A 22,520-nucleotide genomic window follows, 5' to 3' on the forward strand; every position below is an offset into this window, starting at 1 on the left:
AGTGACCGCGGTAACATATCCCACCTTTTAAACTCCTCCATTTGCTCCACCAGCGTTGTGAGGTTGAGCTTATGCAGGGCCCCCCAACTCCCCGCCACCTGGACTCCCAGGTACCTAAAGCTCCTCCCTGCCTGCTTCAGTGGGAGCCTACCAATCCCCTACTCCTGATCCCCCGAGTGCACAACAAACAGCTCACTCTTACCCAGGTTGAGCTTTTACCCAGAAAAGCCCCCAAATTCGCCGAGAATCCTCATCACCTCCGGCATTCCCCCCACATACAGCAACAGGTCGTCCGCATAAAGCAACACTCGATGCTCCTCCCCACCCCGCACCAGGCCCCTCCAGTTCCCCGGCTCCCTCAACGCCATGGCCAGGGACTCAATTGCCAACGCAAAGAGCAAGGAGGACAGGGGACACCCCTGTTTCGTCCCCCGGTACAGCCGAAAGTACTCTGACCTCCTCCTATTCGTGGTTACACTCGCCATCGGGGCCTCATAAAGCAGCCTCACCCAATGGACAAACCCCTCCCCAAACCCAAACCTTTCCAACACCTCCCACAGATACCCCCACTCAACCCTATCAAAGGCCTTCTCTGCGTCTAATGCCACCACTATCTCCGCCTCCCCTTCCACAGCCGGCATCATAATGACATTCAGAAGCCTTCGTATGTTGGTATTCAACTGCCTTCCCAGTACAAACCCCGTCTGGTCCTCATGAATGACCCCCGGCACACAATCCTCTATTCTTGTAGCTAAGATCTTCGCCAACAGCTTGGCGTCTACATTTAGCAGCGAGATCGGCCTATATGACCCACACTGCAGGGGGTCCTTTTCCCGATTAAGGATCAAGGAAATCAGCGCCCGTGACATAGTTGGGGGCAAAGCCCCCCCCTCCCTTGCCTCGTTAAAGGTCCGAACTAGCAGGACCAACAGGTCCGCATACATTTTATAGAATTGGGCCGGGAACCCTTCCAGCCCCGGCGCCCACCTGCCCCGCCTCCACCTTCGGAAATCGCAGCTTGTCCAAGAAGAGCCTCATCTCCCCTCCCCCCCCCCCCCCCCCAACCGGGGGTTCAGATCGGTACAATTCCCCATAAAAGTCCCTAAAGACACCATTAACGTCTAGCCCCTTCCGCACCACCTTCCCATCTCTATCCTTCACTGCATTTTGAGCAGTCCAATGCACCACTGAATGATAATGCGGGTGGCAACATGGGCCTTATTATATCAGGTCTCAGCCTCTGTCTCTGGCCTCCACACTGGCGTCATTAGCCAGGCCCTTATCTCCCAAGAGCCAACTTATCACCCTGGGGTGTCCCACAAAGACATTGGATTTCTCAGTGTCCCAGGATATAGCTGTTGTGCACAGTCCCTGGGAAACACATTTGCATGATCTGGAGGAGATGGTCGATTACAAGTTGGACATTCAGGGAGTGGAACCCCTTCCTGTTAATGAAGGGCACTAACTGATATCCTAGTGCGCACAAGGCGACATGCATGCCATCAATTACCCACTGGATCTGGGGCATCTGGCTATGGTAGAGAATTCTGCAGCCCAGGCATCTTGATGGGCTTGGTCAAAGTTTATACAGTCAGCTACCTGAGCAAACAGGGCATACAGGATGCACTTGTGGGCTGTAGGCTGTGAGATGCCACACAAGTCCCCACTCGAGCCCTAGAATGAACCTGTAGCATAAAGGGTCAGGGCTACGATGACCTTCACAGCCACTGGGAGTCGATATCCTCCTCCTCCACAGGTTGCAAAGACTGTAAGGCCATGGCACAGGTGCTCCACTGTCTCCTTATTGAGATGGAACCTCTTGTGGCACATGCTGTCCGACATGTCCTCGAACAACCAGCAACGCCTGCAAACTTTGGGCCATCGCTGGCCTCACCCTCTGGGTCCCTCACTGGCCTGATGGGTAGCCAGGTCCTCAGGGTGTGCGGCAGGCTCCTGATGGGGTGCCACCTCCAGCCTCCCTTGACGCTGCTGCCACTTTCTCCTGTGCCTGGCCACCTGGGCTACCACCAGTACCACTAACCCCGAATCTGCGGGGTTAACAATACCATCCATATCGTTATATCTGGAAGGAATTGGAAAAGGAGAGAGACCCACAATCATTTTGGGCTTCCATCCCGGGACCCTCATTCCCCCAAGCCTGCCGCACCTTTACGTGTCCCGCCTTTCCTCAGAGTGCAAACCGAGCCAGTTGTGGCAGAGGACCCAACCCTGTACACTCACCCCCGGCCACAGTGGGAATCCCTCGACCCCGGACCACAGTCTCTTGCTGGGCATACTCAGGGTACTGTGCTCGGGTACCCTCCTCTGGCCCACACATTCACTCTCCGGTTGCGGGGATATCCCCAGTACCGAAGCTCAGCTTCTGGGTGTTTGATTGTTAGCTGCTGCCCGTGTGGTGTTGTCACCTCCAGAGTTCAGGCAATGTGTGCAGGCTTCACAGTTTGACTGGATTGCTAGGCAATAGCTCTTGTCTGAGAAATGGCACATGGACCCATGGGTATGTGGTCATTGGACCCAAATCCTGGCATCCATATATCCCACTGGCGCTCAAGGTGCAGTTGAATATCCTTGACTTCCAGCATGTTTAACTCATGGTGATGTGTCAGTTACAAGCAGCACTCACCACAACAACAAAGTCATCAGCAATCTGCAAAAGCATTTCTTCAGCGGTGTCATCAGGTGACCCATTTGTATCAATATCACACACCATGGGCGAAATTCTCCGACCCCCGCAGGGTCCCTCTGGCAAGGCCCTCTGCGGCGATTCTCCAGCCCGCGATGGGCCGAAGTCCCGCCGCTGGGAGGCCTCTCCCGCCGCCGTGGTTTGAACCACCTCTGGTGGCGGAGGGATTGGCGGCGCAAGCGGGCCCCCGGGGTCCTGGGGGCGCAGGGTGATCGGACCCCGGGGGAGCCCCCACGGTGGCCAGGCCCGTGATCTGGGCCCACCGATCGGCGGGCGGGCCAGTGCCGTGGGGGCACTCTTTTTCTTCCGCCGCCGCCATGGCCGGCACCATGGTGGAGGCGGAAGAGAATCCCCCAGCGCGCATGCGCTGGTGGTGACATCAGCGGCAGCTGACGCACCGGCGCATGCGCGAACCGGTGAAGGCCTTTCGGCCAGCCCCGGCGCCAGGCGTCAAAGGCCGCTGGAGCCGGTTTGGGCGCCAGTAGGTGTGGTGCCAACCGCTCCGGCGCAGGCCTAGCCACCAAAGGTGCGGAGAATTCCGCACCTTTGGGGAGGCCCGACGCCGGAGTGGTTGGCGCCACTCTGCTACGCCGGGACCCCCCAACCCGCCGGGTAGGGAAGAATCCCGCTCTATGTCCCTCAGCGTCTTCTTGCTTCAAACCAGATTGCCGTCTGGTCTCATACGTCCCCCTGAGCCCGTATTCCTGGACCCTGTTATCTTAGAAAAAAATTGTCCTTCTTTCCGGCTACAGAAAAGGAAGGAAACAGCAACAGCGGCCTCCAGGCATCTGCAGCCACCAGCAGGAGCAAGCAGCAAAGACAACCTGCAGCTGTGAAGTGCTCTCACAACTAACAAGGCCAATTCCTTATTGACAAATGCCTTCAGCTGTGAAGCTAGAGGCTGCTCACAGTCAAAGGGAGTTAAAGTTCAGCACAGAACCAAGAGCAGGGCTCTGGCCTGGAAGTGTTTGGCAAGACAGGCAGCAGCTGAGGTTGCCCTTATTATGGGTATCTGCAATGTTTAAACACAGCTTGAAGGCTTCACAGGTAAAAAGTCCCTCCCCCCCGCCCCACAGCCCAGAGGCCCACCCCCCCCAAAGCCCAGAGCCCCCCCCCCCCCCCCCCCCCCCCCCACCCAGCACTGGGGCAGCAGCTCCAGTGTCCTGGAGCGGCATGCTGGAAAATGGAAATGGCTACTCACCTCCTCAGTTGCCCTCAGTCACCAACAGTGCTATCAAGCGGCATTTGCTCATCAATAACCTGCTCATGGACGCTCAGTTTAGGTTCCGCCAGCATCACTCAGCTCCTGACCTCATTACAGCATTGGTTCAAACATGGACAAAAGAGCTGAATGCCAGAGGTGAGGTGAGAATGGCTGCCCTTGACATCAAAGCAGCATTTGACCAAGTTGGCCCAAAGGAAGATGATTGTGATGGTTGCAGGTCAATCATCTTAGCTCCAGGACATCACTGCAGAGGTTCTTCAGGGTAGTGTCCTAGGCCCAACCATCAGCTGCTTCATGATAAGGTCAGATGCGGGATGTCCGTAGATGACTGCACAAAGTTCAGCACCATTCACGACTCCTCAGATACTGAAGCAGTCCATGTCCAAACGCAGCAAGACCTGGACAATATCCAGGCTTGGGCTGACAAGTGTCATGTTACATTCGTGCCACGCAAGTCCCAGACAATGACTAACACCTAGAAGAGAGGATCTAACCACTGCTCCATGGCATTCAATGGCATTATCATCACTGAATCCCCCACAATCAACATCCGGGGGGGGTTACCATTGATCAGAAACTGAACTGGACTAGCCACATTAATACTGTGGCTATCAGGGCAGGTCAAAGACTAGGAATCCTACAGCAAGTAAGTTACCTGACCCCCCCCCCCCCCCCCCCCCCCCCCAAACCACCATCATCTACAAAGCACAAATCAGGAATGTATTGGAATACTCTCCACTTGCCTGGATGAGTGCAGCTCGAACAACACTCAAAAAGCTTGACACCATCCAGGACAAAGCAGCCCACTTGATTGCTCCTCCATCCACAAACATTCACTCCCTCCACCACAGTCAAAGTGGCAGCCGTGTGTACCATCTATAAGCTGCACTGCAGTAACTCACCAAGGTTCCTTAGACAGCACCTTCCAGACCCAAATCTACTATCGTCTAGAAGGACAAGAGCAGCAGATACCTGGGAACCCCAGAACCTGGAGGTTTCTCTCCAAGTCACTCACCACCCTGACTTGGAAATATATTGCCACTCCTTCAGAGTCGCTAGGGCAACTCCCTCCCTAAAAGCACTGTGGGCGTACCTACACCTCAAGGACTGCAACGGTTCAAGAAGGCAACTCACCACCACCTTGTGAAGGGCAACTGGGGATGGGTAATAAACGCTGACCTAACCAGTGATGCCCAGATCCCGCAAATGAATTTTTAAAAAGCCATTGCACCAACATCACATTTTAAAAAGGAGCACTAAACGACGCCCACTTGATTCTCGCAGGGGAGCCGGTTAATTCCCGGGAGGCCGTTGCTATCTTGCGACTGAGATTGAAATGAATGCAAATGAGGGTTAATGATATGCTCGCCATATTTGGGCATGATTCGGAACTCGTCATCGGGTACAGGCTATTTAGATAACACGCTGATTCACGCCCGGCGCAAATCTCCATTTTGGCCTTTCCCGCTATTTAACTGGCGCACCCAGATCCCAGCCAGATGCAATCGGGTGGTTAAATCGCACCCTCTGTTAATACTACTGTAGCGACTCCGATATCAGGATAAATTTTGCTGTCCAACTGCCATTATTCCCAACAACTTCTATGACTGTGTGAGCTGACTGCAGACTGTGACCTCCTTGAATGCTGCCTTGCTGCTGATAAATTACACAAAGCAAACACTTTCACAGTAACCACGGCAATAATGCTGGCGAATCCATCCATGTGGGGGTGAGAGGACTGCTACGAAAAGTAAACATTCAAGCTTATAATGCTTTGGAAAAAGGGTTTATTTATATAATGACTTTTTTTAAAAAGCTGTACATTGATTAGATTAATTTCTTTAAAAAAGTAACAATAAAAAGACAGTTTCCTTACTTAAGAGAGCTCGATCGTCCCCACAATCTCCCCACATACACACAAAGGCCCCAGATGGCTGAAGAGCCAAGTAAAGACCGTTAGACTAAATGCAAATAAGGCATGTTAATTTTTATAAATGTTAATTTTTGACTAGCACAAGCACCAGCAGATGATAAATTACATTTTTACCAGGCTCCAGAACAGAGGTGGGTCAGGGTGCAACCATGGCTTGAGAATTGATGGCTTCTTGATGATAATGAGTATTCATTGAACACCTTATTAACCTTATTTTTTTTAAATATAAATTTAGAGTACCCAATTCATTTTTTTTTCCAATTGAGGGGCAATTTAGCGTGGCCAATCCACCTAGCCTGCACATCTTTGGGTTGTGGGGAGCGAAGCCCACGCAAACATGGGGAGAATGTGCAAACTCCACATGGACAGTGACCCAGAGCCGGGATCGAACCTGGGATCTCGGCGCTGTGAGGCATCAGGGCTAACCCACTGCGCCACCGTGCTGCCCTCTTATTAACCTTATTAACCAATGTTCCCATGACATAAAACAAAGAACTAAGTTTTAAATAGATTTAAAAACATGAATCTGTCGTCCAGTTTACATTTTAGAAAATTTCCAAAGAACCCATTCAAAAACAGACTGTTGATAGAAAATTGTACGAACATTAAACCTAAAGGCAGATTGTCAAGATGGCTTCTTTACAAGTGAAACGAAAACAAGGTCAGAAAGAATTCATAGCTAAGTACAGCCTAGCATGGAAATGGATGGACAGCATGGTTGGCTTGTGCCTGTAATAGTCATTGTTGATCTGAATCCTTGCATTGGTGGCAAGAGCCCCTGGCGGTACGATTGTTTATCTTGTATCAGCAGGAAAGGAACTAAACGTAACTGCCAGGAATTTTGTCTGTCTTTCTTTGGAAGGTACAATGGTCAATTGACGTATTCCCCATTCCCTTCAAAGCAAATTCCAAGTGATGGTGCCCAAATAATTACTGAAATCTGGCACCAGATTATCACCAAACGTAATTCAGCTCAAGGGATCAAACATGAAGTTTGGAAGAGAAGGAATTGGTTCAAATGCAAGAAATTAAGATGAGGAAACTGCCCAGTCTGTAACTCGCTGTTTATTCCTTTAATTGTGGGCACACATGCTCCCAAATTATGCACTACCAGCAGATGATGCTCCAAGCGAACCGCACAAGCAGAAAATGTACCTTCATGTTTCAACCATTCGTTACTACAAGTGGGATTTTATGAATTATTAGAGTAAACATTTGTCGGGAGTAGAAGCGACTGCTCCTGGAATGATTTCAAGCCAATTAAAATGTTATCATTTAAGTCCAAAATCTTATTGCCTTTATGCCATTTCTTAATTGCTCGACTGAAGGTTTGGTATATTCAATTCTGAAATGAGCTTTAACAGATGAGGCAAGGTCAATGCGTTTTAAATTAGTTTAACACCCCCACCCCGTTACTGGATAAATGAATCATTATAACCAAAATACCATCTTCAAAGAGTTTAGCCGTTGAAATAGCAATATTTTTGGTGTTTATTGAGCTATTGGATGGCAGGTTGCCACATCTTGAACAGTGATGGAAGGTTGCAATTATTTTTTTGGAACGTTTGAAAATCTAATGTTGTTCCTTGATCTCAAACTTGAGGCAATCTTGCCTTAACTGGTTGAATTTGGAGTTGTTTGAAGACTGAAGTTTTGGAATTATCACCTGGATGTCTCTGCTTATTCATATCACACAGTAATTTGACTTCATTAAGGTGAGGGGGAAATACATGTTACAGAATGAAACAGCTCTGCAATCAGCATCAAGCTCAAATATAGAGGGTACCAAATAGATGAAGATTAAAATTCCCTCTAATTGGAAGTATCAAGCACCCCTGGGTCAGATGTAAGGATTAGATACAATGTTATTCTCTGTTGGGTGCTCCAGGTCAAGCATAACAAAATGAGATAAAGGAAATTTCCCTCTACTCTCAGGACAGATATAACACGAATTGGAGGCAGAATAAGCTCTGCTCACTTAGCCACACCAATGAGTTTTACTGTAATCTTGAGATTATGGCTCTTCACTACATTATGCCAATTCAACTTTTGAAATCAACCATTTTCAGAGCTTGAGGTTTGTATTTTGTGGCAATTCCATGTGGAATTCTCAGTGGTTTTGCAATGTAGACTAGCATCCAATAGAAATTAGGATGAGATTTTATCGAGGATCCTTACAGTTTCCGTGTTATTGGCTGAGCTGCATTGGAATCGACGTTCCATGTTTGAAGAGACTGCATCACTTTGCTACTCCACAACAGGAAATATTAGCTACGTAATATAATTACTTCAATTTTCCCTTTTACTTAAAGAAGGTTATTTTCCCAAATGGTGAAGTGGTTTCTTCTCTAATTGTTTTTTCTGCAATTTTGCATAATCATTTGCTTTCAATCCTGTGAACTGAACTTTTCAAATTTGGCAATGCAATGCACATGAGAATGCACTTAATGCTGTTCAGTAAGGATAATTACCGTTAAAAAGAAAAGTTATTGGAATCAAAATGTCAATACATTAATTGATTCTTCCTTAGTTATGATATTTCAAAAATATCAACACATGCTGTACATCGTGATTTCCTCATATACTGTCATCATATGTCCTCAGCTTACATTCATTGATATTCTATCTGCAGTGAAACCTCAGTCATTCAGTTCTGAAAAATTCATCAACAGCAATTATTTTGGTTCTGCTACATCTCGACAGATTCCTGCATTTTATTGGGAAAAGGCATCCAAAATCAGACTTTAGGAGATAATTTGCAAAATCACTGAATAATTTGAGCATTGAATTGTTGCTATTTTCAGTCCCATTTCATGTTTTCAGGCTGATCATGTCACTCAGATTATATCAGGGAGCAAACATTTGACATTACTATTCCGACTGATTGTTTCTAGACTTTTCTTAATGTGTTTTTATTTCGGGCCTGTACAGATAAATCATCATAGATTTTTAGGAAAACAAATCTAGAAACAATTATATATATATAATGTGTATATATATTTTATATATATATATATAATATAGCATTGAGGAAATACTGATCATTAACTGTGGAGTGCTGACCATACCGATATGATGTATAACTTTCATGGGATTGACAGTTGTGCAACACTCCAATGTGCAATATTCAAAGATACCCAATATTTTTAAATCTTGCAATGAAACTTTCTATCAGAGTCATCTTGATAATCTTCCCTTTAACAATATCAAAAGGACTCCTTATAATCAGTCTCAGTACGATCACAATGATATCTTGGAAGAAATTCACCCCAATTGAATTGTGACATTTCAAAGGCACTTCTTCATTTTCAGTCCAATAATCTGGTAAAGTCAACTTCTAATCTTCAGTCCCATGACATCACAAAGCACCTTCAAATCTTCAGTCTCACAACATCCTAAAACACCTTAGAATCTTCAGTCTCACAACATCCAAAAAACCTTCGAATCTTCAGTCTGACAACATCCCAAAGCACCTTTGAATCTTCAGTCTCACAATCCTTTTGAATCTTCAGTCTTACCACATCCCAAAGCACCTTCAAATCTTCGGTCTCACACTATTCAAAAACACCTTCAAATCTTCTGTCTAAAACGTCCCAAAGCACCTTCAAATCTCCAGTCTCACAATATCCCAATGCACCTTCAAATCTTCAGTCTAAAACATCCCAAAGCACCTTCAAATCTCCAGTCTCACAATATCCCACAGCACTTTCAAATCTTCAGTCTCACAATATCCCAATGCACCTTCAAATCTTTAGTCTAAAACATCCCAAAGCACCTTCAAATCTCCAGTCTCACAATATCCCACAGCACTTTCAAATCTTCAGTCTCACAATATCCCAAAGCACCTTCAAATCTTCAGTCTAAAACATCCCAAAGCACCTTCGAATCTTCAGTCTAAAACATCCCAAAGCACCTTCAAATCTTCAGCCTCACAATGCCCCAAAGCACTTGAGATTTCTAATCTGTATCATTCTAAAAGTACCTCCTAATCTTCAGTCTCATAACCTTCCAAAGATACCTGCTAATCCTTCATATTGTAACATCCGAGAAGCACCATCTCATCGTCAGTCTGGTACCCCAAATCATCTTCTAATCATCTGTCCTGGAACACTGCATAGGCTCCTTCCAATCTTCAACTGCACAACACCCCAAAAGAAACTCTCATGTTTTAGTCTCCTTTCATAAACTTCTGTTTCACAACATTGCAAAGAGGCCTTCTAGTATTCAATTTCACAACCATAACAACAGTACATTTTAATATTATCTTGCAATATGCCAAAGACACCTTCTCGTTTTAATATTGCCTTGCAATATGCCAAAGACAACTCCTTTTCAGTTTATTAGTCTTCACAATGGCAGCTTTTAACTTACATTTTCACAATATCTCAAAGACAATTTCCAATCTTCAGTATCACACCCTGAAGACATCTTCAAACATTCTGATCCACAATGTTTCAAGGACATCTAATTTGTTTCACATCCCCAAGGGATCTCCAACCTCATTCTATGACCTGCAACATCACTTTGCAGTCTGCAACATTTCAAGATAATTTCTAAATTTTAATTTTATAATACCCCAAAGATATCTTTGAACTTTCACTTGCACATCTCAAAAAACATGTTTGAATCTTTGGTCACATATATTTCAAAATCACTTCCTTATTCTTTGTCCTGAAACAGCCTGAAGATATCTGTCAGAGTTTAATTCACAGCAAATATCAAAAAAAACACCTTGCAAACAATCTTCTGTGTCACAAAATCCCAAGTGTAATTTCTTTCTAATCTGTATCAAATCCATTATAAAATACCTTGTAATTTTCTGTCTCATGACACTCAGTTCCTTCAAATCTTTAATCTTGCAACATCCCAAAGACACAACACATTCTAATTTTTTTTTTTGAAATTTAGAGTATCTAATTCTATTTTTTTCCAATTAAGGGACAATTTAGCGTGGCCGATTCACCGAGCCTGCACATGTTTGGGTTGTGGGGGTGAACCGCACGCAAACATGTGGAAGATGTGCAAACTCCACATGGACAGTGGCCCAGGGCCGGGATTGAACCCAGGTCCTCGGCGCCGTGAGGCAGCAGTGCTAACCACTGTGCCACCATGCCACCCCAAGGCACATTCTAATCTTAAATATTTAGAGAAATCTGTATTTCTTGAATATTAAGAATATCTATTTTTTGTGACTAGGTATAAAAGTTCCAGAAACTTCCTGACAGTAATGATTAAGTTCATCAATGATTCAACTAGGATTCCACAATATATTGTGGAATATCATTGTCAATATTATGCTTTTTCAGTTTAGCATCGCATTGCATCCTTTGAAAATTAGTTCTCACAAATGAACATATCCATTCTGAAATATTTACAACTTTCAGCTTTATAAATTGATGAATGCCAACTTTTTCACTTCATCCAAGATCTTCTTCAGCTTCTCCTCACTAAACCTACTCTTGACCAAGAATCTACCTCAATTATTTATATGTACCCAGAATACAAAAGTGCCCTCAAATCAAATATCATATGCCAGATATTGGACTCCTGCTGCTAGATTGATCATTATGCCTGTACCAAATCTATAAAACTATGGCATTCTCAGGTCAAATCCCAAATCATACATACCCAAATTAGAAAGCTTCTCCAATAAACTCTAATTCTTTAAACGTGAGGAAGCAGTAATCCTCACCTCGAGCTCCAAAATAAAAACTATTACACTTTATTGTTCATGCATCAAATTGTAAATTGTTACTTCTGGGCAATAGTGCCTAATTTACCCATATCAACACGCTATCAATTACCCATATCAGACTCAACAACACACCACCGGCAGTAGGCAGCAAATTCTGCCATCTTGGATCTACAGTGACAGACAGCCTGTTTCTTGATGAGGAGTTTAACACATGCATTTGCATGTCAGCCACCATCTTTGGATGACTAACAAAACAGGTGTGAAGAAACAGAAAACTGACCCCCAGGACCAAAATGCCTAGCTACAAGGCCTGTACCCGCGTCAATTTGCTATACGGCAGCGAATCCTGGAAAACCTACCAATAACTTCCATCTCCAGTATCTACGATGCATCCATGGCATCACATGGAAAGACAAAGTCACCAGCGAAGCAGTCCTTTCTAGGGCAAACATGCCAAGCATGCTAGCATTGATCAAGCCAGGAAGACTTCACTGTCTTTGGCATGTGCACAGGCTGGAAGATTGCTACATCCCAAAGAATATATTAAACAGGGAGGCAATCCTGTGCCAAAGGGCCCACTGTCAAAAGAGATGTGAAAATTCTCAACATCAATCACGCAAAGTGGGAAATGCTAGCTGATTGATCTCAATGGTGACACTATCTGTGGGCAGAAGTTTGCCAGCATGATGACATGTGGTTTCAGAAGCTTCAAAGCAGACTTCAGAAAGTATTAGCAGAGATCTTCCCACACTGCCGGCAAGCAATAATTTCATTTGTGGCACTGGTAACAGACTTTGCCTTTCCAGAATCTGCTTGTTCAGCTCTCAAAAGAAGTGAAGCAAATGATCTTATTGGACCTGACCGAAATTCAGAGTTTACATGCCCATCAATTCTCACAGATGGAAGGTTGCCAACTACCGCTATCAACAAACTGCTCCATGTAGTTCATGAAAGAACTCCCAGCTCAACAATCTCTAACTTTAATCAATGAAACATTATCCACAATATGCACCATTAAAGCACAATTATATTCTGATTGTAATTAGCATTTTGGAGTCTCAGCTAATTAAAAGAAGCAAGTTTCACTGCTTTGGTTGCTTCAAAGTTGGATGCTCTTGTTGCCATGGTTAACTAGTTGTGGAAAACTAGAGTCCCAAAAGTGTGGGTTCACTGGATGACTGAGATCCCACTGAATCCATGTTCTCTGCATCTCCTTTATACACCCACAGAATCTAAATGACGGTACTCCGTTTTGCGTTATGCTTGTATATTTGAGTATTATCAATGTAGGCGAGCTGGTTCCAGCAAGGGGACTAATTTGGATGTCTTCCATCACTCATTTGCTTCTTCTATGTGATGAGAGGGTTCACCTGAAGGAAACAGAGATAGAAAGAGAAGAATAACAAATCTGCTCTGAACAGTGCTGCTCTAATTACTTTCTTTTTCTTTATGTCTCTCTAGGCAATATATTTGTCTGGTATAAAAGCAAAAACAGGTTTGAGTTGCTAAAGATTATTGCTTATCTGGAAGGTCTGGCACCTTTAACTAAATCAACAGCAAGAGATTGGAGTAACCCCATGAAAAGTCAGGGCTGTTGGGGAAAAGCAAACTCCAGTATACTTGAGAGGAAAAAGTATTGGAACTTGAAACCCAATTTAATGATCGAAGAGGAATGAATAATCACTGATGGAGACCAGTGGTGAATTAAACAGGCAGCTATTGGAGGGAGTGGAAAATCCCCCCTAACACACTACAGCTAAATATTATAAAGAGGAGACAGGCGGGAATTCCCCTATAGCATCCATTATCTGACAAGCACAAAACTGTCAGATCAATCAGGAAAATTGATCAAGCTGATCTCTGACCACGCCAATATCAATAAGGGGTCAGGGACATAGCTAAACTTACTCAGAGTACGTAACTGTATGCACTTTTTTATCTCCTCCAGGCAGTGAAAATGAGCACTGTTCCCTTTGCCAACCTTCCAAGGGTGAAATGCTGCTGTGCTTGGGAATTCTTGTAGTGATGGGGGAAAGAGATAGTTCAACAGAACTGAGAGAAGGGGAGGGTGAAAAATGCCAATAGGAACAAGGGTTTGAGAAGTGAAAGGTGCAAGTGTAGAAAGGAAGTGAGAAGTACCAAGACAAATTGAAATGGGTGAAAAGTGCCAGCATGAATTGGGAGGGCAGAAGAGGGCAAGTATCAAAGCGGTGGGGAGAGGAGATGAGAGTTGCCACTGCGATCATTTATCATGTTAAAAATAATATGGGGGCAGCACGGTGGCCTAGTGGTTAGCACAACCGCCTCACGGCGCTGAGGTCCCAGGTTCGATCCCGGCTCTGGGTCACTGTCCGTGTGGAGTTTGCACATCCTCCCCGTGTCTGCGTGGGTTTCGCCCCCACAACCCCAAAATGTGCAGAGTAGGTGGATTGGCCATGCTAAATTGCCCCTTAATTGGAAAAAATAATTGGGTAATCTAAATTTATTTAAAAAAAAAATAATATGGCCTTTTTCAGCCTTGGAGAGGGTCATCTGAGAGACAGAGGGACTGAAGATAATAAACAGTATGGATAGCTAAATCCAAAAACCTCTTCCAGTGAAATTGTGAGAGGCTCTACCATTCAAACTAAACTTGCACTGTTAAGAAGGAGAAATTATTTTGAGATGCTGGCGTTGGCTTAGTAAGAGGTCTTACAACACCGGGTTAAAGTCCAACAAGTTTGTTTGGAATCACTAGCTTTCGGAGCGCAGCTCCTCCATCAGAAGGAGAAAAGGATACCAGTCCAAAGCTGTGTAAAGCTTCTTTACAAATGGATGCGAGACAACCCTGGATGTGGTGAGGAGCATTTCCTACCTTCTGTTAGCGGATGGACTCTGGGCTGCACCATCCCCTGCTCCTTCCAATCGGGAATGGGTGGATAGTCAGCTGCCAGCTAATATAGGCCAGACCTCATTTCTGGGGTAGTGCGTAAGTTTCTAACTAACCTCACTATCCACCTGGAGTTATATATTCTGGAGTCTCTATGCATATTTGTCAGTAGCCGCCTTCACCCATTTACCCAATGGAGGATCAATTGGTATGAAGCGATTGGAAGGCTATTTGAATGTTGGGCCATCACAGCCCGTACCAGCCTTCCCGAACAGGCGCCGGAATGTGGCGACTAGGGGCTTTTCACAGTAACTTCATTTGAAGCCTACTCGTGACAATAAGCGATTTTCATTTCATTTCATTTCACAAAACAACCTGACCTCATCTGCACCTGGCATCCACAGATGTTAGACTTCTATCAGAGGCTTTTGAATATCAGCCTATATGGCAGAACCTGTCCAATTTCTACCTATAGTAATCCCGGTAATTTTGAGGCCCATTTTGATTGCCTGACCAGAATTTACTGGGATGCATTCTCCGGTCACCCAACCACGTGTTTCTTGGTGGAGCGCAGTTTGCTGGTGGCAGGATTCTCTCTTCCCACCTCTTGTCAATGGATTTCCCACTGAAGTGACCCCGCGCCACCGGGAATCCTCCGGGCGGGGGTGCACTGCCAGCAAGAATCGCAACAGAGAATTCCGGCCATTGATGACTATATTTCAGGTTTGAATAGCTCAGTCACTTAGTGGGTAGCAATCTAAGGAGCTGCTCCCTCATTATTCAGTGCATGTCCTGTGTTCACTTTGTGATTTTAAGCAGAGTGGAAGGACTTACCTCTGGGAAAAGGAAACGAGTTTCTAAGTTGTTCCATTACATCCTCTAGGTGCAGCACCATATCTTGAGATATACCAGCGCTGTCTGACACATCTGTGTTAAAATAAAGAATGCAGCGGTTAAAACTGATCAACTTCTTTGCTGAGGTCACATAGACTAGGAAGCAAGGTCTTCACTCCAGCCTACAATAGAATCATTCTGGGCTATAGGAATTTCTGTGACTAAGAAAGTTAGGCAGAGAAAAGAGCTTGAAAAGGACCAGAGTCCACAGAGAATGCCAATGTTGTTTTGTTGGTAACTTCAGAAGGAGTAGGGCACATTGGGGAAAAAAAGGTGCCAATTCCTGCTTGTCTGAGACCTCTTCAGGGATTACCTCTCCCTCTGCCTCTCCCAGACTCTGCTGACTGATTGAGTGATGGCCCACCTCCCCAAACTGGAGTACTATAGCATATGAATGACATCCAGTCCTTAAAAAGGTAGCACATCCATGTCAAAAAGAATGATTGGCCCTTTCTCTGCCATTGGATAAAATCAGCTCTAATGTCTATCTTTAAAAAATTTTTTAATTTTAATTTATTTATTTTTAAAATAAATTTAGAATATCCAATTCATTTTTTCCAATTAAGGGGCAATTTAACGTGGCCAATCCACCTAACCTGCACATCTTTGGGTTGTGGGGGTGAAACCCACGCAGACACGGGGAGAATGTGCAAACTCCTCACAGACAGTGACCCAGGGTCGGGATTTGAACCCAGGTCCTCAGCGCCGTAGGCAGCAATGCTATCTAATGTCTATCTTAATCAGACACAAAATGAATACTGAGAGAAGGAACCTTCGATATGTGCCCATTTCTTCCCACCTTCAAGTCTTCTTGAATTTTTCTGAGGAGATTGCAATGATAGGCCGCAATAATGATGATGGATAAAGGAGTGTCTAAGAATGTTGTTGTTATCCATATGGACTTCCAGAAAGTATTTGATCAGGTTCCGCATAAGAGGTTTAGAAACAAATAGAATTGCATGGTATTGAAGGCAACCTTGAAACAAGGGACAGGGATAAAATTGGGAGGCAGGAGACAGGGAGTGATAAATATAGGGAGCGTTTTCTGTCTGGCAAAATGTGGCAAGAGATGTTTGCCCTGGTACTGTACTGGGGCCTCGCCACGTCACAATGTGTATTGATGATGTAGGTGTCGGATTAGAGAGTTTAAAAAAAATAAATTTAGAGTACCCAATTCATTTTTCCAATTAAGGGGCAATTCAGCATGGCCAATCCACTTAGCCTGCACATCTTTGGGTTGTGGGGGTAAAACCCAGGCAAACGTGGGGAGAATGTGCAAACTCCACATGGACAGTGACCCAGAGCTGGAATCGAATTTGGGACCTTGGCGCCGTGAGGCAGCAATGCTAACCACTGCGCCACCGTGCTGCCCCAGGATTAGAGAGTTAAATCCAGGTTTACAACATATGTAGATGGGAGCAGAAGCTTACAAAGGGAGACAGACTGACTGAGGTGGCAGAAGTATGGCAGATGGAGTATAGTGTGGGAGAGTGGGAGATTATCCACTTTGGTTCTCAGAAAGGCAAATTAGAATATCTTCCTAATGGTTAAAGACTAGAAACTATGGAAAAACAAAAGGATTTGGGTGTTCACATGCACAGATCACTTAAAGCTGGTGCACAGGTACAAAAACAAATCAAAAAGGGATAGGCTCCTTATCGTCAAGGTGTTGAAATACATAAGTGAAGAACTGATGCGAAAGTTGTATAGAGCCTTAGTTAGGACCTCATTTGGAGTACTTAGTTATGTTCTGGTTAATGAACATCAGGAAGGACATATTGGTCTTGGAGGAGGTACAGCCCAGATACACCAGAATGATACTGGGACTTAATGGGTTAAATGGTGCGGACAGGTTGTAAAAAGTTTAGTTAGTATACCATTGACTTTAGAAGTTTGAGGGGTGAGTTAATTGAAGTAATTTTACAAGAATAAAGTGATACAATAGGGTAAATACAGATAAACTCTTTTCTCTTGTGGCGAACAAAACATCCAGAGCAAGGTGACATAACCGTATATATTTTGAGTTTGGAAGTGAAATCAAGACACACGAAGAATAGTGGAAATCAGGGACTCATTTCTCAAAATATTTTGAATTCTGGGTTAAATGCAAATTTCCAGACCTGAAATGAATAATTGTTGCTCGGTAAGGATATCAAGGGATACAGAGAAAAGATGGATGAAATGGTGCGGAAGTACTAAGAACAAAGAACAAAGAAAAGTACAGCACAGGAACAGGCCCTTCGGCCCTCCAAGCCTGTGCCGACCATGCTGCCCGAATAAACTACAATCTTCTACACTTCCTGGGTCCGTATCCCTCTATTCTCATCCTATTTATGTATTTGTCAAGATGCCCTTTAAATGTCACTATTGTCCCTGCTTCCACCACCTCCTCCGGCAGCGAGTTCCAGGCACCCCACTAACCTCTGTGTAAAAAACTTGCCTTGTACATCTACTCTAAACCTTGCCCTCGCACCTTAAACCTATGCCCCCTAGTAATTGACCCCTCTACCGTGAGAAAAAGTCTCTGACTATCCACTCTGTCTATGCCCCTCATAATTTTGTAGACCTCTATCAGGTCGCCCCTCAACCTCCGTCGTTCCAGTGAGAACAAACCGAGTTTATTCAACCGTTCCTCATAGCTAATATCCTCCATACCAGGCAATATCCTGGTAAATCTCTTCTGCACTATACTCCAAGTGTACTGATCAGCTGCAATCTAAAGAAATGGTGAAACAAGCTTGAGGGGCTGAATAGCCTCCTGTCCTATGTTGCATTAATTATAATCAGCGGTTTCTGAGCATTTTTCCGTTTGCATATGTTTTTTTTTAATTTAGAGTACCCAATTATATTTTTTCCAATTAAGGGGCAATTTAAATTAGCCAATCCACCTACCCTGCACATCTTTGGGTTGTGGGGGCAAAAACCATGCAGACACGGGGAGAATGTACAAACTCCACACGGACAGTGACCCGGGCCTGGGATTGAACCCGGGTCCTCAGAGCCGAGAGGCTGCAGTGCTAACCACTGCGCCACCGTGCTGCCTTGTTGGTGATATTAATGAATGAATGCTTGATGTGTTAGAATGATACTCTTCAGTCTGTTGTTGTTTTAAGATGAGAGTTTATCTTATTCTGAACTTTAGCTCAGGGCAATGCTTGGAACAGGAAGCCTAGAGATGAGATTAAAATAACAAAAGCAAAGTAATTCCTTTATCCTTAGAAATATTGTTACTACACATGGCAACATGATGTTCTAATCAATAAAGGTTTTCCACGCAGTACTCTCTTTCGCCACAAACCTGCTTTCTCAGATTCCGGGCTGCTTCTCTCCTGCTTTTCTCGCTGGTTGTTATCGGAATGATGGGAAGATGGTGAGGCAGAAGAAGCTGTCGACCCATTTTTCTCCGAATCTTGCTGCGGCTGTGAGTTATTAAGAAGAACAGTTACCAAAAGGCATGTCTAGGTGGCATGTCTGTCAAAGGAAGAGTTGTATTTCTTCCAAAAGTAGAATGGATAGGATCTGTAAAACCTACAAGGAGATAGTGCATGAACATCTGCTGATCCCCTTCATTAATTGACAGTCTACCATTATCTGTATATTAGAATATAACACTGAATTGAAAAATTGGACTCAGCAAGTAAACTATACATGGGCCCTGCAGGTGTAAGGAACAGGTGAGTGAAAAGCATCCATTTTTCACTGTTTCTGCCTAGACTGCTCTTTAGCTTCCAGGCAGGGGAGGCACAGGGCACGGGGGGGGGGGGGGGGGGGGGGGGCTGATTTGGGGTCGGGGTGGGGCTGCTCTGATGGAGGGGTCAGGTAACCCTCACGCGTGAGAACTGTGACTCAGCAATTCAACCGACCCCAATATTGGGTCACCCGCTCAAAATGGTGGCCTGTAAGTGGGATTCAGAACGGAATCCCTTGCACTCCCCACCATGCATAAATTTGCATGCCGAGGGAGAGGGAATAGCTTCTGGGCACAGCTCCTCCTGCTAGCGAAAGCCAGAGGCGATTCCGGCAGGAGAACATAGTCTTCCAAATGGAGATTCCAGCCCAGGGTGTGCCTCAATTTGTTTAGCCTGGCTTGAACTGTCACCAAGTTACATTAGCTCGTTATCTGCAAACAGGTATAATGGCTTCTAATATCTATTAACAAAACACTTCCCCAGCAAAAATCAGGATGTGGAGATGCCGGCGTTGGACTGGGGTGAGCACAGTAAGAAGTATTACAACACCTTGCTTCCTCACCTGAGGAAGGAGCAGTGCTCCGAAAGCTAGTGTTTGAAACAAACATGTTGGACTTTAACCTGGTGTTGTCAGACTTCTTACTGTGCAAAAATCAGTGATTACCTCACTTTTAATCACAGCTGTAGCATACTTACAGTCTGTAAACATTTTACCCTATGTTTTAATAATATTACCCCAAAAATACAAACTAGAAAATATTACAATTTTCATCTATTCATCATAGTAGGCATTACACGGAATCAACACATGGAGGAATAGGAGAACATCAAGGATACAGAGCCATGAAGGACTTTGAAGGCAATGGTGCGTGAGGCAGGAATTAAAACTACTTTGGGAGATTCTTTGATTATAATCAGATAGGTAAGAATGTAACCAAAGACGATTCCAATGAGCTGGCTAACAGGAAAAGTATTGAGGGAGGATGGTGTTGTCGACATTACAAGCCGACAGAGAGATTAAGCTGGAGTAACACACCACAGTCTCAGAAGGTGTCATTTCTGACTTTACTTAGGGCAATTTTAGTGATGGAGTAGGGATGGAAGCTGGATCACAGGGATGCACTGGGCCCAGATTTGAGAGGTGACAACTTGTTCAAGGGCTTCGTAGAGCAAAAGCAAGTTGGACATGGGAAAGTAGGTTGCAAGGACAAAGAGGTCAAGGCTAGGTTTATTTTTGAGCAGGGCATTGATGCTGATTTTGATAATGAACTGTTTATAATATCAGCTAGCATGGAAACCTGGGTAGTCAGCAGTTTAATGAGAGTGGGTTGAATGAGTAGGAGGTTGATCTCCTGGACAAGAGGAACTCAGTGAGAGCACAGGGGAAGATTAGGAGAGAAACACAGGTTTAGGAATGGTGTATCAAAGGAGACAGGAGAAACTGCAGAAGACACTGAACTCAATCTTGGTGAGCAAGACTTTCATAGGCTCCTCGTTGGAGGCGAGGATGGAGCGAGGTCTGGAGAGGGATGTATTTCTGAACCAGCTTTTTGTGTTTGCAATGCCTTCTCCTCCCACCGCCTCTGAAGCAACCCTTGCCTCACAGTAGTCCCACAATAACTTGTTAAAATGCACGAATCCTCGACGAGCTTATATACAATCAGTGCAAATATTTACGGATGGTAAAGTATTTACATTGATTAATTCTGTTTTCACCAAAAGTAGGAAAGAAAAGAACCACCTCTGTCAAAAGACTAAAACCAATTTCTTTAAAAAAAAATTTAGAATATCCAATTAATTTTTTCCAATTAAGGGGCAATTTAACGTGGCCAATCTACGTAACCTGCACATCTTTGGGTTATGGGGGTGAAACCCACGCAGACACGGGTAGAATGTGCAAACTCCTCACAGAGAGTGACCCAGTGCCAGGATTCAAACCCGGGTCCTCAGCGCCGTAGGCAGCAATGCTAACCACTGTGCCACCATGCTGCCCATCTAAAACCAATTTCTGAGAGAAATCAAAACATCCTCTTGCCTGCGTTTTGTCAAACTAAAATGCAATAAACTAAGCATCCAGTAGAGGGCAGTAAATGACACATCCACACGTATGGATTTGTCCCGTTGGAATAATCTGCACAAGTCTGGGTGTCCTTCCTTCAGAGGACACTGTGTGTCACAAATATTTTAGAACAGAGAAAAACACCTGATTTAGGGATTTAAAACACCTCAGTTATGAGGAGAAACTGAGCAGGTTTAATTTTGAGGAAGGACGATTAAGTGGGGTTATGGTGTTACTTAATTTTGACCGTCAGTGTAGAACTAAAGGATACAAATGAAGATCAACTCTTCACTGACCAAGGACGGTACGGTGGTACAGTGGTTAGCACTGTTGCCTCATGGTGCCGAGGACCCGGTTCGATCACATCCCTGTCTGTGTGGAGTTTGCATATTCTCCTCGTGCCTGCGCGAGTTTCACCCCAACAACTCAAAAATGTGCAAGTGAGGTGGATTGGTCACGCTAAATTGTCCTCAATTGGAAAAAAAATAATTGGATACTCTAAATTTATATTAAAGAAAAACTCTTCTACTGACCACATTTAGTATACTTTATGCAAATCTGGCCACCTTACTTTCAAAATGATATTTGTGTATTGGAGAGAATTAAGTGCACATGGGAAAAATGATTTCAAGACTTAAAAGAGACACTAAAGAGTTCTCCCTGCTGGAGAAAAAAGGATTACGAAATATCAAGATTTGAAAAAAAAAATCTCAAAGGCACTGATTATGCTGATGTGAGAATCCTATTTTACTCCATGATGGCAGGGTCAGTAAATGAGAATAAGTTAAATCAATATTTATCAAGCACGACTAAGAATGATACCTAAACAGTACTTCACACCTTCTAACGCCCTCTTACCAATCATAGAACATAGAACATAGAACAGTACAGCACAGAACAGGCCCTTCGGCCCTCAATGTTGTGCCGAGCCATGATCACCCTACTCAAACCCACGTATCCACCCTATACCGTAACCCAACAACATCCCCCCCCCCCCCTTAACCTTACTTTTATTAGGACACTACGGGCAATTTATCATGGCCAATCCACCTAACCCACACATCTTTGGACTGTGGGAGGAAACCGGAGCACCCGGAGGAAACCCACGCACACAGGGGGAGGACGTGCAGACTCCACACAGACAGTGACCCAGCTGGGAATCGAACCTGGGACCCTGGAGCTGTGAAGCATTTATGCTAACCACCATGCTACCCTGCTGCCCCTAAATCCTGCTGCCCTGCTGCCCCTAAATCCTGCTGGTTTCCTGTTCTATGGGCTGAGCTTTCTAACAACTGGTTGTAAAGCCAGCAAGAAGAGGCATGTTTACAAAGTGTCTCTTAATACATTGTAATTGTCTTCAAATAATTGGCGGGCTTCTCCAGTTCCCCAGCTTTGTGTTTCTCGGTGGCGCGCCGTTCGCTGGCGGTGGGATTCTATCTTCCCGCTGCTTGC

The 22,520-nt window shown here is 44.7% G+C and overlaps 1 protein-coding gene across 1 annotated transcript in view; it reads right to left on the reverse strand.

The window, feature by feature from the left end:
• Nucleotides 1-10,858: 10,858 nt before the first annotated feature.
• The window catches only part of drp2 (dystrophin related protein 2), a 489,581-nt gene continuing 477,919 nt past the window's right edge, over nt 10,859-22,520 (reverse strand). Inside the window, exons 23-25 of the mRNA XM_038775302.1 lie at nt 18,619-18,739; nt 15,261-15,353; nt 10,859-12,927 (exon numbers count right to left, since the gene is read on the reverse strand). Of these exons, the coding sequence (XP_038631230.1) occupies nt 12,890-12,927; nt 15,261-15,353; nt 18,619-18,739 (252 nt within the window). The 3' untranslated portion in view covers nt 10,859-12,889. The remainder of the gene's footprint in view (nt 12,928-15,260; nt 15,354-18,618; nt 18,740-22,520) is intronic.

This window comes from Scyliorhinus canicula, chromosome 17, assembly GCF_902713615.1.
Source record: "Scyliorhinus canicula chromosome 17, sScyCan1.1, whole genome shotgun sequence".
Classification (NCBI taxonomy): Eukaryota; Metazoa; Chordata; class Chondrichthyes; order Carcharhiniformes; family Scyliorhinidae; genus Scyliorhinus; species Scyliorhinus canicula.